The sequence below is a fragment of the Erithacus rubecula genome (assembly GCF_903797595.1).
Source record: "Erithacus rubecula genome assembly, chromosome: 1".
NCBI classification, from domain to species: domain Eukaryota; kingdom Metazoa; phylum Chordata; class Aves; order Passeriformes; family Muscicapidae; genus Erithacus; species Erithacus rubecula.
Window position 1 is genome coordinate 7070809 of NC_136658.1, and position 12938 is coordinate 7083746.

At 42.1% G+C, this 12938-nt stretch overlaps 1 protein-coding gene and 1 long non-coding RNA gene across 6 annotated transcripts in view; one reads left to right on the forward strand and one right to left on the reverse strand.

Annotated features, from left to right (window-relative positions):
* The window catches only part of LOC306806031, a 64746-nt gene extending 58067 nt beyond the window's left edge, over positions 1-6679 (reverse strand). The window contains exon 1 of one of the 2 annotated variants that reach the window (XR_013775366.1): positions 6402-6679. This is a non-coding gene — a long non-coding RNA (uncharacterized lncRNA). The remainder of the gene's footprint in view (positions 1-6401) is intronic. The other variant, XR_013775367.1, reaches the window with a different exon arrangement.
* The window catches only part of GBE1 (1,4-alpha-glucan branching enzyme 1), a 137088-nt gene continuing 130273 nt past the window's right edge, over positions 6124-12938 (forward strand). For 2 of the 4 annotated variants that reach the window (XM_079314380.1, XM_079314381.1), the window contains exon 1: positions 6124-6433. In XM_079314380.1, the coding sequence (XP_079170506.1) occupies positions 6342-6433 (92 nt within the window). In that variant the 5' untranslated portion in view covers positions 6124-6341. Of the gene's footprint in view, positions 6434-6922; positions 7117-12938 lie in introns of those variants that run through there. The other 2 variants (XM_079314383.1, XM_079314382.1) reach the window with 2 other exon arrangements.

Genomic DNA, 12938 nt, shown 5'->3' on the forward strand with positions numbered 1-12938 from the left:
ATGAGCATGATATAAACCTTTCTAATAAGAGAAAAAAGATCCAACATAAAGGATTTATCTTTAAATGAGAAAAAACCCTATATGAAGACAGATTAGTTCTTCCTCATCCCTGAATACTAATGTTCCCATCAAAAATGTCTATGTATACATTTATCTTGCATGAAGATTTCTATATTTCTAGAGATGCAGAGTGTTCTAAGAAGAAAAGGTGAATCACCAAGGTATACAAAATTTTCTACAGAAAATTGTATTGCATACAATGCAACCACCTATGGCAATGGATTGCATACCTGTAAGTGTAACTCTGTATCACAGGGATTATGAAGGTAATGCATTCAATTATAGTACTGGGCATATTCTAAGGTAAAAATACCTAATTAATAAATAACATAGAGTAAATAATAATAGAGACCCTTTTGTGTCCCAAAGTGTTTTCTGTATAACAAGCATGCATTGCATATATATATATATAGACATAAATGCATTATTAATTAGGGTGTTGGGTTTTGTTTGGTTTTTTCCCCCAAATTAATCCAATACTTTGAAAAATGATAGTATTAAAATATTCATTGGACTAACAAATTCTCAGTTGTATTTGGTGTTTTCTTCTGAGTAAAGCAAAATTTTCAATGTAGCACTAAGGATCTGGTCTCTGCCCCAACTTTCTGTTCATTCAACACACTCAGATTGCACCTGAGAATCAACTGGGCCAAATGCCACTGACTGCCATTAAAAAGTAAACCAGAACTAATACTGACAAGTTCTAAAAGGCTGTCTATGGAAAGCATTTTGGACTTATAAAGTTCTCCATTTCATACACAGTTTGCACCACATCTATCTGCTTTTCCTGTGGTGAACTCGGGATAGACTTGAATTCATGAATACAACTGAGGTACCATTCTGCTTTTTGAAAACTAAAATAGTTCTATACATACTAATGAATTTATATTGACAGAGCTGTCAGAGCATTAGCAGTATGCATCTCCTCCTTTCTTCTCACCTCACTTGACCTCCCAAAGGATTAGATGCGTTACCCTCTGAATGATTATCTGGCAACCTCACTTTCTTTTCTGAGTAAAAGGCCAGGCAGTCTAAATGCCTTTGGTGTTTCAGGGAGGAAAGTGGGACTTTGCAACCAAGAAATATCCAAGGTAAGATTATTCCTCAGGGATTTTAGGAAAGACCTGACAATGAACAGCACAAAAGCAAAATTGCTGCTGATCCTGTGGGGTTTCATTCTCAGTTCTAAGTGTATTGAACATAAGAAATACAATATCTGGTAAGTGCTAAAAGTTGCTTGTTTAATAGTAATATACTGTTACAGAAGCCACTGCAATAATAGCAAGAATGATCCTCTAGGACAACTATCCCAGACAGCTCAAGCTACTTATTTTCTAAGTGGTAGAGATAAACACACATTGGTAAAACAGAAGTGAGAGATACAAAGTATTCTGGTATGGCATTAAGGAGAAAGTCCAGAATGTTTTATGTTCTTCCTCTAATGCATAAACACATATGCAAACACCAGGAAATTGCAGTAAGTTGTACAAAGTTGTTACTATTGTCAGTCATTACTTTTGAGAAATACAGAAGGCATACAAGCGACAGAGTATCTAAAACATCCAAAAATATTATGCAATTCCTGAAGGTTTACATGTGTTCTGTATCTGTGAACTGTTTCACAAATTCTTACTTGATTTTTCAGTAAGACTCATAGACATTTTCACAACAAATATTGTTCAACATCTGTGGATGTTTTAAAATTGGTATCACACTTTGAAGTGTCTTGATTAATGTGTAAACAACTTTGAAAGATATTTACATTTTTTATATTCTATTGCACAAAATAAGGACACCAAAGCCTAATCACACTGCAATACTGTGAAAACAAGAAGCAGGCATTATTTAGGACTTTCAGGTTGTTGGAATATGTTTTTGTTTTGCTCTGAGTGGTAAGTGAAAAGGACATTCCCATCAGCTGTGCTTACTGGAATCTTACAACCCTGAAACTGACTTTTTAGTGTTTCAGATTGTGTCTTTGTTTTGATCTTTGAAGATGTGCTATTATGTAAAGCTCCTGAAACATGACCATAAGGTACCCTTGCCTTAAAAGACAGTATCAATACCCTACATTTCTTATAAACCAAAACTTAAAATTCTGAAACCTCTAAACTAATAGATATACCAACAGATACTTGGAATGTTGGCTGCAATTTTCAAGGATATATGCTTTGTTCTTCATATGTAATCAAACAGTTGAATCCTTGCTGTAGTACAGTTTTAATTATGGAACAATGATGTGATGTTTGGCAGCAGCTGTGCAACACAGACTGTTTCCTTTCTCCTATGTGTCTCACCGTGGCTTAGAATCCAAAGATAGGAGTAAGTGTCATTGGATCATGGAATAGCTTGTGTTGTAAGGGACCTTTAAAGGTTACCTACTGCAACACCCTGCCATGAGCTACAGCTCCATGCCTGATATTTGACCTCTCTGGGAAGACTACTGAGATAAAGGATAATTATTTTTTAAGGAGAGCATTTGCTTTGGATCTGGATGACAACTGTGCAGTCAATTTCTTATGGATCCTTGAACAAATAACATGAGGAAATTTGGCTGGCCAATGGGGCAAAATATTCTAATTTTCATTCAAACTTTGAACTCCACTTTGCGTTAGGTACTAAATGTGAAGAAATCAGTCCAAATGTGGGAGTATGCAATGAGTACTAACATGCTCAGATGTCTGAAAGGTCTGTGAAGAATAGGGGAGCCTTCAAGAATCCAATCTTCTGGAATACTGAAGCACAAATCTTTCTGAACAGCTGTCTCTGTCCACAGGAGCAGCTTTTCTTTTTAGTCTGAATTATGAGACCAGTATAGGCCCAAGTCACAGGTTGTCAGTTCCTGCTCATGGACGATCTCCCATCTCTAAGTCATGGGTAGGTGCATTGGCAATAAAAAATACATCTCTGCACATGAAAGCCAGCACAGTGGACCAACCATACCTAGATGTAAAAAGATTTTCAAGAAAAGGAGTTGGGAGGAGTTCTGCCCAGACTAAAATGACAAGAAGTCTTGATATAGCCTTTAAGTGTTGAACTGAATCACACAAAGGACATGCCTTGTGAATTGTCACTTTGAGACATCAGCCACTCTTAAATGTTCTCGCCACAGGGTTAAAAAAAATCCAGTTGCCTTTGGTACCTGCCACCTCTTCTCAGACAGGTCAAACTGTGGGATTGGGCAGTCTCTGTATTAGCTGTAGAACAGAAGCCTGTACTCCAAAGACAACTCAGGCTGCCCTGAAGCATCTTACAGAGCCAGGCCAGGTCCTGCTCTAAACAACTCGGTTTAGAAGAACCTGGAGCTTAGGAATTTGCTCTGTAAGAGCCAGTCAAGGCCAGAGACCTCACAGATCCATTCTGGCTGAAATAAGAAAACAAACTATTGATGAGGGAGAATCTGAACCACTGCCTTAATTAAGAAAAAGATTTCTTCCTAACTTAGTTCCTACGGTCTGTCATTTGTATCACCTTTTGCAAAGTAAGTGCAATATATTAGTGAATCAAAATGGAGGTAGCTGCATGACAGGAGTAGCCATTTTTCTCTTCCAAATTTTAGTTTATCTTTGAACTTTGCATAATTAAAAAATGTATCTAAATCGATTTTATAATTTTAACTATACAGTTACAACAACACTGCAAAATTTTAAAGTATATATAACTTAAGCATGAACATAATTTAAAAGACTGCTTTGGAGTAATTGATATACTCTAGCCTCACTGATAACAGGGTGCCAGACACACGCCTTAGACACCATTCTTATGTGATCCACTGCTGTCCCCATAAAAGAGCAGTTATTCCCAATAGTCCTCTTCTTTCTGTTTCCACTGGCAGCAGCAGCTGGCAGCTTTGTATCCATCCCTGACAAATGCACAAAGACACATTCAGCTGTTGGGACAATATTCATTGTCTGAACTGCCAGTTTTGCCTCCAGGTAGGGGATTAAATAGCAGTGTCCTGAGAGCCAACCTCAGCTCATGGTGGGAACACCAGGATCATGGTATAATCAATGATCAAAATAACATATGCCTTAGTTTCTTGCAGTCACTTCTGAAAAAGTAGGCAGATAAAATCATGCCCAAGTTGTAAAATGAAACACGAGTAGATACAAATTATATGATTATTCATATCCTGGTTCACAGCGTGTTAAAAGTATCATTGAGGCTTTGTCTGTTAGAAGGTCAGGGGCTACCTGCAGAATTTAACTTCCTGAAGTTCAAGGTTGCTTGTGTATGAGGCTGGATGCTGTGTAATTTCTACTTATAATGAATGTTACAAAGGGGTCCCTGATTCCAGGAAGGTGCAAATCACAGCTACATTCCTAAACAAATTTCTAATGTTTATTTATCTTGTGTTTATGCTGAAAAGCTAGTAACAACGCTGTGAACTTGCTTGGGCTTCCTGACAACAAATAAAACCAAAGAAACTGTGCTAAGACTGAAGCTCCTGTTTCCAATGCATTCAGAGGCTGTAGGAATTGCTCTCCCATCTCCACTTCAAACAGCAGGTGCCCTCTCCAGTACCAAACACCTGCAAGCCCCAAAACAGCAGCACATGTAACATGCAACTCTTGTAAAAATCCCAATTTCCAGGCTCTTGATAATAAGCTGGAATTTCTCTTCCCCTGTTAGTTAACCAGGCTAGTGAAGTGTGAGAGTGAGGGTGACCTATTTGCAGAAGAATACGATGAACACAGTGTGAGAAAAGAAGCAAAAGTAAGACAGTAAGAGTTGTTAAATGTTAGTTTAGCACAGGCACTGAAATCACTGCCACACAGAGAGTTATGAGAAACCCGGGTGATTTTAAAAACAGTTTTTCAGTCTCCAGCCACTGTGGAAAAAAAAAAAAGAAATCATGATCTATCAGAGCAGAATATGATGAGTAGTTCTGCTACAGCATAGATGCTGCTTCTTTCAATAGCCAAACCAAAACTCCTTGGGCCTCCTATTGGGGCAACTGTTCTAGCAAACAATATGACTATTGCCCTACAGTCTTTGGACAGAATACTCGTTCCACTCCATAAGGAGAAAAAGAACAAAGGTACTTGTACTTTTGTCTGTGTAGTTAGAAACTGCTACAGGGAAGCAAATACAGTGTAGTTAAGCGTACATGCACTGTTGATGAAACAAATAATTATGGAAACTTTCACTGTAGCCAGTTTTGGGAGAAGTAATAAATGAACTGTTAGTGTTCATCACACACGGTGGTGTTAGTCATCTGGCAGACAGGAAGGAGAAACAGCACTTCAATTCAGAGGAAGCCAAGAAAAGGAGGGATGAGTCTCAAATTGAGAACAATTTTGGAGGTGGTTGTGGGAACAAGTTAAGGTATCTAGAAACTGACAAGTTTATAAACTGCGGCTGAAAAGCATTCAAAAGAGGCCTCTAAATAAACTTTCTCACTACATATCAAAACAAAGCAAAATTGCTGGACCTTAAATAAAAGTGCTCAGTGCTGGCCTAGAGGCATTGTCAGGCTGGTGATTAGTTGCCTTGGATATTTGGTGGCCTATCCAAAACCGAGACATGTTGATATTAGTTCACAAACTTCCACAGCAATCTACCTGTGCTACTGCACTAGGATCAGCCGAACGAATCTTACCACGTTTGAAATTTACATGTCTGATAAAGCAACGTTTTGCTGTACAGACGCGGTTTTTTTGAGAACTCAGGGATGTCCCCAGTCTTGTTTTGCTGAGCTGTCTGTGAGCGCACCAGCACCCTATCAAACAGTCGAGAAATTGATTCCAGCGCTCACGATGATGCCAAATCTGCTTTGGGGGGGTGTTGCTGTTGGCTGGGATGTGCAGCCGGCTTTGTGTGTGTGGGAACACAAGAGTTCACCCGGCAGCTGACACGCTGAAAAAGACATCAAAGAGCCACTAAGAAAACAAACTGGGGGTACCGCCGAGGCAGACATCCCCCTCCTGCCGGGCTCCCGCAATGCTTTTCTTTTGTCGCGAGTTTTTTTTTTGTTGTTGTTGTTGTTTGTTTATTTCCTCTGCACGCCGTTCGCAGACCGGAGCTCCTCGCACACGGCAGCGAGCCGGGGCTGCCGGACCGAGCCCATCGCCGGGCCGGGCCGGGCCGATCCGGGCCGGGCACCCCCGGCTCCCCTGCCCAGCTCGGCTCCCGGCCCCGCCGCACCGCGGGCGGGGAGAGGCGGCGGGGGCGGCCCCGGGCGGTGGGCGGGGAGAGGCAGGGGCGCCCGGCCGCCCGCCCGGCCCCCTCCCCGCTGTATTTAGCGGCGGCGCGGATCAAGCGGAGCCCGCGGCGGCGACATGGCCGCCGCCAGCACGGAGCCGCCGAGGCTGCAGCAGCTGCTGGAGCGGGACCCTTACCTGGCGCCCTTCCGGACCGACTTCCAGCGCAGGTACCGCCGCGCCGAGCTGCCGCCCGCCCGCCCGGCCGCCTCCGGGGGCGCCGGGGCCGGGCCGTGTCCCCTCCCCCGCGCCGCTCTCCCCTCCCCTCGGCCGGGGCGGCTCCGCTTCCCTTCCGGCGGAGGCGCCGCCAGCGCGGGCGGAGCCGCGGCCGGGGCTCGGCGAGGCCTGGCGGGCCGGGGGCTGCGGGGAGGCCTCTGGGCGGCCTGCGGGGCCGGGCCGGCACCCCGGCTCTGCGGCGCCTCGGGCGGCAGCGCTGCCGGGGCAGCTTGCGGGAGCCGCGGCATCGCACCAGGGTTGGGGTTGGAAGGGACCTGGAAGATCGTCTGCGCTTGTTCAGGTTGCTTAGAGCTGCATCCAGCCTGGCTTCGAACACTTCCAGGGATGGGACAACCACAACTTCACTGGTTAACGTGTTCCCTTGCAATAAAGATTTTTTTCCTCTTATCTAATCTAAACCTACTCCTAGCATGAACCTGTTTCCCCTTTAGTTGTCACTACATATAAGTCGTCTAGCTCATCTTTCCTGTAAGTTCCCTTCAGGTACTGTAAGGCTGCCTTTAGTTCACCCTAAGCCTTCTCTTTCACTGGCTGCACAATTGCAATTCTCTCAGCCTTTCCTCATTGGAGAAATGCTTCATCAGCTTGCTGGCCTCCTCTGGACTCGTTCCAAAAGGTCAGTGCCCTTCCTGTGTTGGGGATCCCAGAGATGCAGGCAGGACGTGAGAGTGATGCACTGAGCTACTATCACTAAAAAAAAGCGTTTAGCTGCAATAATCTGTAAATAAACTGCTCACAGATCTCATCTTTCTGGAGAGTTTTCCTGCGGGCGCATGTTTCGAGGTGTCCCTGAACCGCCAGCTCAGCTGTTCGGACCTGCCATGCATGAAGTAGCAGAATGTGCGGTAGGTTGGTGCCAGGTTGCCGGGCTGAGCATCCCTTTTTCTGTGCCTCTCGCTGGAGCTGTGACACCAACCCTGTGTCCAGGGCTGGGTGAGAGCTGCAGTAGCAGCCTGGGCAGGAGGAGGCCTGCATCCTGCAGAGCCAGGCTGCTGGCCTGGAAAAGCTGCTGAAACCTCACCCGCCCATTGAACGCGGCCGCTGGCAGCTTTTATGTTGCACATTTATGTTGTGTTTCACTAGTGGTCCTCTGGCGATCAAAATAATTGCAGCACTAACTAATGCCCTGTGTCCCAGAAGTCTGGAAAAGTCGCTGTGTGTGAGGAATGTAAGAAGGAATATAATTTTTTTCACTTTTTTTTTGTTTTTCCCCTATTCTAATGTTCTACATGGTTGAACATTGCTAGCTGTTCTGTTGGGTTCTGGTATTGAGTAGTGGTAAGTCTAGATCTTGTAAAATAGGATTAAGGATTGAACAAACTATTAGGCTGACTTGCAGAGCATTTTCTCAAACTAATCTCTTAATGACAGAACAACTGAGAGTTTTATACAGTGTTTCCTGACAAGCTCCTGGCCATGCATGCAGTGCTATAATTTTTTCCTAATTTTTTTCAGTGGGAAGCTAGGGTATAGGAATTAACAAATGGGCAGATCTGGCTCTTAATAAAGGTATTCATAAAAGCATTTTGGTTTCCCAAATGTGCCTGCCATCCAAACACTCATATTGTGGATAGTGGTGTTTGTATTTCTGAGGACAGTATGACTGTGCTGAGTACAGTGACTTTGCAAAACTTTAGTGTCCTTCTCAGGTTTGTGCATCTGGAGCATAGACCTTCACACGGTCCTGTCTCTTTCTTGTCAGTTTCTGGCTCCTGAACCTCTAACTGGTCACTTGCCGTAGAATTACTGTGGAAACATGTATCCTATTAATGAATTTTAAAAAGTAAAGGAAAACTCTTGTGGGAATCTTTGATAAACTGGATGATTTATTCTAAGGCCAAAGAAGTAGCCCATCCTGTGGATGGTGAGGGGAAGTTGTAAGCACAGAGAAATGCCCATTAGTGTCTGCATGCAATTGTGGTTTCTGTGAGTTGTGCTTATGTCTGTATTTAATAGCTTCAGGTGTGTTTTATCAAGAGTGTGCAGAATAAAAGAGTTTTGCTTGCTTTGTGTCCAATTCCTTTTTGCTGGGGGAGGTGGTGAACAGCCCTGATCACTGTGTGCATTGTCAGAAATCCTTAGCAGTGGGGAACTATGTGATCTTTGTTCCAGGCTGAGGGATCCTGATGCGTTTAACTGGTGCTTGTATGACCCATGACTGTGGTATGGGACTTGTTAAATGACTCAGTGGGTCTGGTTTCCTACACCATAGGTGGTGCAGAATAAGGCTGTGATGAAGCTGCCAGAAATATATGCTATTAAGCAAATCTGTGCTAGGAGTTGATTGTTTGTCAGCTGCTTGCCATAGCCTAATTATAGGTAGGACAGGAGGACTATATTAGCAATGAGTTTAGGTTTATAGAGTAGGAAAACTGAGTAGAAATTATGCTACTCAACTGCTGAGCCAGTGACAATCTGTTCATTCTTTGTTCTGGTACTTTTGACTGACTTTCTCTAACTTTGCTCTGGATACCCCTGCCCAGTGACATTTTTTTTTTCCACTTGAGTAGTTTAGGCAACATAAATACATGCAGTTTCTCAGTTCAGGAGGTCAAGTCTTTCCTGATAAAGGGGGTGGGAGACAGATTTAGAGCCTAGCACCTTGTAGCACTAGAAGTATTTTACTTGCTTGGATTAGGAAGCTTTGGGAAAAAACAGAATTGAAAGAGACTTGATCAAATACAATATGTATGGATACATTTCCTGTAGTATTGTGAATCTCTTCTTAGAGTTTGTAGTGATGTTGACCTTACTTAATATTAGAACCAATCATCATGGAATGATGATGGAAATATCCTATAGTTATCATGCTGTGTATTGCCTAAAGAAATAAAAATTGAGGCTTTTGACAGAGGATTAAGGGTGCTTGAGAAATAAGTCTTTTAGTTGTTGGAGATCATTATATTATGCCTTGTGCAATACAATGTGAAATAGTCCTCCCTTTATCATGGTCACTAAAAGTTGTTTTGGAGAAGTGTTGGGAAATAAAAGACTTGGGGCCTAATCTTAGCAGTGTCCCCAGCAAGTTGCTGAGTTGCCCTCTGGGCTTGGGTCCATCTGCTCTTACCTGTGGCACTTTATTAGCATGGCCAGGTGATTGTTAGTGGAGAACTTTGTAGCTGTGTATCCTTGGCTGGCAGAGGCTGCACAGGTGCCTGGGTTAGTCTCAAAGGCTGGCCACTGATGCTGCTCAGACTGCTCAGGACCTTGGTGGATTGGGCTGTTTCTCTGAGTGTGCCTCCTCAGTCTCCTTGGGCAGTCTCTCCCTGTGTTTGGCTACCCAAATTGTGCAAATCTCATTTTAATACTGTAACTTAACTTGATGCAACTTTGTTGCTTCTAGTCTGTTTTCCCTGCACTTCCCAGGAAAGCATTCTTTTCTTTAGGCAATCACAGCTCCCTGTCCCTGTGGATTACTTAAAACTGGGTGGATATGAGCAGCCCACGCCTCCTCAAGTTAGCTTTTGCACATCTGTTCTGAGGAAACCCATCTCTCAGGCCCTATCTGTGTGCCATAGGTGCAAAAATCTGTCCTCTGGAGAGGCTCTAGTGTGTTCCTGCTCATCTATGCCTTGTGCAAGTGCATGCCTCTCCTGCTGGGGTTCACTTCTTCCTCTCCTACCCTTCACCCTCAAGGTGGTGACTAGGTCTGCACAGCAGTGTAGCTAATGCTGAGACCTTTGTGCATTCTTTTGTTTTTCCTTTCTCTCAGTGGGAGTGGTTTGCTGAAGGATAGACAGGCTTTAGTCACATCAGATTGGATTCTGCAGTGTAATATGATTATCCTGTTTCACCTTGAGAATTGCCAGGTCCATGATCAAATGAATTGTGATGTTGCCTCAAGTTCTGAAAATTTTCCTCTTGCTTTCAAGGACTGTCTCTTTTAACCTCTTGCAAAGTGTAACTTTGTGCTTTAGACAACTGACTGTTTTCCCTCTCTTTCATAAAGCCTCAAGAAATACTGGATGAGTGCTTTGATAGGAACAAAAGGCTTCTCCAAAGAAGTAATATCTAAAATGTGATGGTAGGACCTAGAAATACCCTAAGCATGGAGGATTGACTGGCATAGTTAAATGAGTGACTAGGAGGAAGAAAGATTTCTGGTCACTATTCCTTTTCAATACTTTGTTGTGCCTGTGCATGTTGTAAATGGTGTTCATGGGGAAAATAAGAATCTGTATCTTTTTTTCTTTTGATGAATGCCTGAATTTGATCCTGAGTCAAGGAAGGATTATCTTTGGGATGAAGGGATATCAGTGTCTGTATAGTGACCTGTTCAGCCTTGACCCAAATATGCATTATTCAGATCTCTAAGCAAGAATTTGCTTAAAAAAACAAACAAAAAAATCCCCAAGTGATAGTGTTTGCATAGGGTATTACCATTCTACATTGTTTGACCATCTGTGATATGTTTCCCCACAAGTATTTTGTTAAGTGTCAAGTGTTATTTAGACTAAAGACTTCTTATAATTTAGTATGTATTGTTAGTCTTTTGTCTCTTAGAGCATAATTGGTTCAATTAAAACCATTAATGCCTGTGGTGTAATTGCATTTTATGGAACTACAAACTGGTGTTAGAAAGTGCTGCCTATTAGAAATTTCTGCTATAACAATGTGCATGGCTTTTTATATTTTACCAGACCATGCCTCTGTAACCTACTGATTATGTAGTCTTTGAAAGCTTTTTTTTGAAGTTATAGGAGAAATAAGAAAAATAATACCAATGCATAGCTTCAGTCTTTGTCTTCAAAAATCGTTGGTTTGTTGAGCTAGATAAAATGCTGTTGATAGTGCTTGAGTGTATGGATGGATTGAGAGACAGGGGTTCCATTCCTTTTGAAGTGTTGGTGAGTTGGTCAAGATGAGAACATGTGCTCAGTGGCTTTTGTAGCAGTCACAATTACCAAGGTGTCCTCTCACTTGGCTCACAGCTTTCTTGTAGTGTTCTTAGATCCCTCCATTCTTACAAACAAGAAATGCTGTCCATTCTTCTATTTTCATCTCCCATTTTCTATCTGCCTAATGTCAGTTTAATGCTGCTTTATGGTTCTGTCTCTTTTAATCTCTTTTGCAGATGAACAGTGGTGCATACCTGACAGAGGTATTGAAAATGAAGAGGTGTCGAGTTGGGTGTGATAGGGCTGAGTAGGAAGGCAGTTGTTGGGGTGTAGAAAGTTTGGGAATGGCAGTTGAAGAGTGGCTAAGCTAGAATCCTATTTTTAGATGAAGATGGAAAGGGGAGAAGGACTGGAGTATGATCTGTCAGAGAATTAACACAACTATTATGTATCAGAAAAAACTGGGCTTTCCTTTTCCATTTTGTCTCATGCAGACTGTTGTATTGAGAGGGCAGAACTGAATTGTCTATATAGAGTTAAATGTCATATACAACTGTATTTTTGTTGGTTTTGGTGGCATCCCATAAGTTCAGTAGACTTCTGTTGATTCTAGAACCCTGCCAATTTAATGGAAGGTGTCTTTCTGTGTTATCATAGTCTCTAGCTCATGTGCACTTGAACTACTAACAGTGACAAGCATGGTTGAGTATCTCACTGACCCTACTTTTAAGTAGGTGAGGAAGTACTTACATGGGCCAATGTATATCTAGCATGTGTGTCTGGTGTAGTCCTTTCAAAAGATTCAAGTTAGAATTATGTTAATAGCTGCCAGATTTATAAAAAGGCAGGGAAATCTAAGGATGTGGGTATTGCTTTTTTTGTTTGCAGACTAGTTGCCTCTGTATAATAATTAAAACTTGGTTTTCTCTGAAAAAATGAATTGAGGCCCCCTCAGCTCTGTTGTGTAGTGTCAGCTTATCTGAGCATATTGGATCAAGTCTGAGAATTTGCCTGGAATTCTAGAACAATTTAATACGTGACCAGGAATCTGATTACTGTCTCACTGTAATAGTGAGGAAAAGCTTTGTCTTGCTGAATGCTTTATATTCAGGTATTTATGCATATTTCTTCACTACTTCAAAGCTTTAAAGAAGGCATTCTTATGGAGGACTTAAATTGACATCCTATCTCATGAAGGTACTCTTCTCCCCCTGTTCAATTTCAATATTTATGTATAAACACTTCTTTCAAACTCCATGTTGTCTTTTATTTACTCCCAATGTCTAATCCTAGCTGTTGCCTCATTTTCTACCTTCCACAAAAGATTGCACAAGCCAAAAGAAGCTATGTCAGAGATCTAAAACCTCTCACTCATGCTTCTGTTTGCTTTGTACTTTGTAAAACTTTGTTTCATACAGTTATTCATCAGGTTGAAAAGAAAATAATGCCTTCAAGCAAAGTGTCTTGTGCAATAGGATCAGGTCTTTGTATTTCAAATGTTTAAAGCAGAAGTTTTCCTCTGGAAAAAAAAATATTCAGAAAAAAAATAGTTTCTACCTAGAATATGGCTGCCTCTTCCCCAAGTATCTGACAGTTTGAT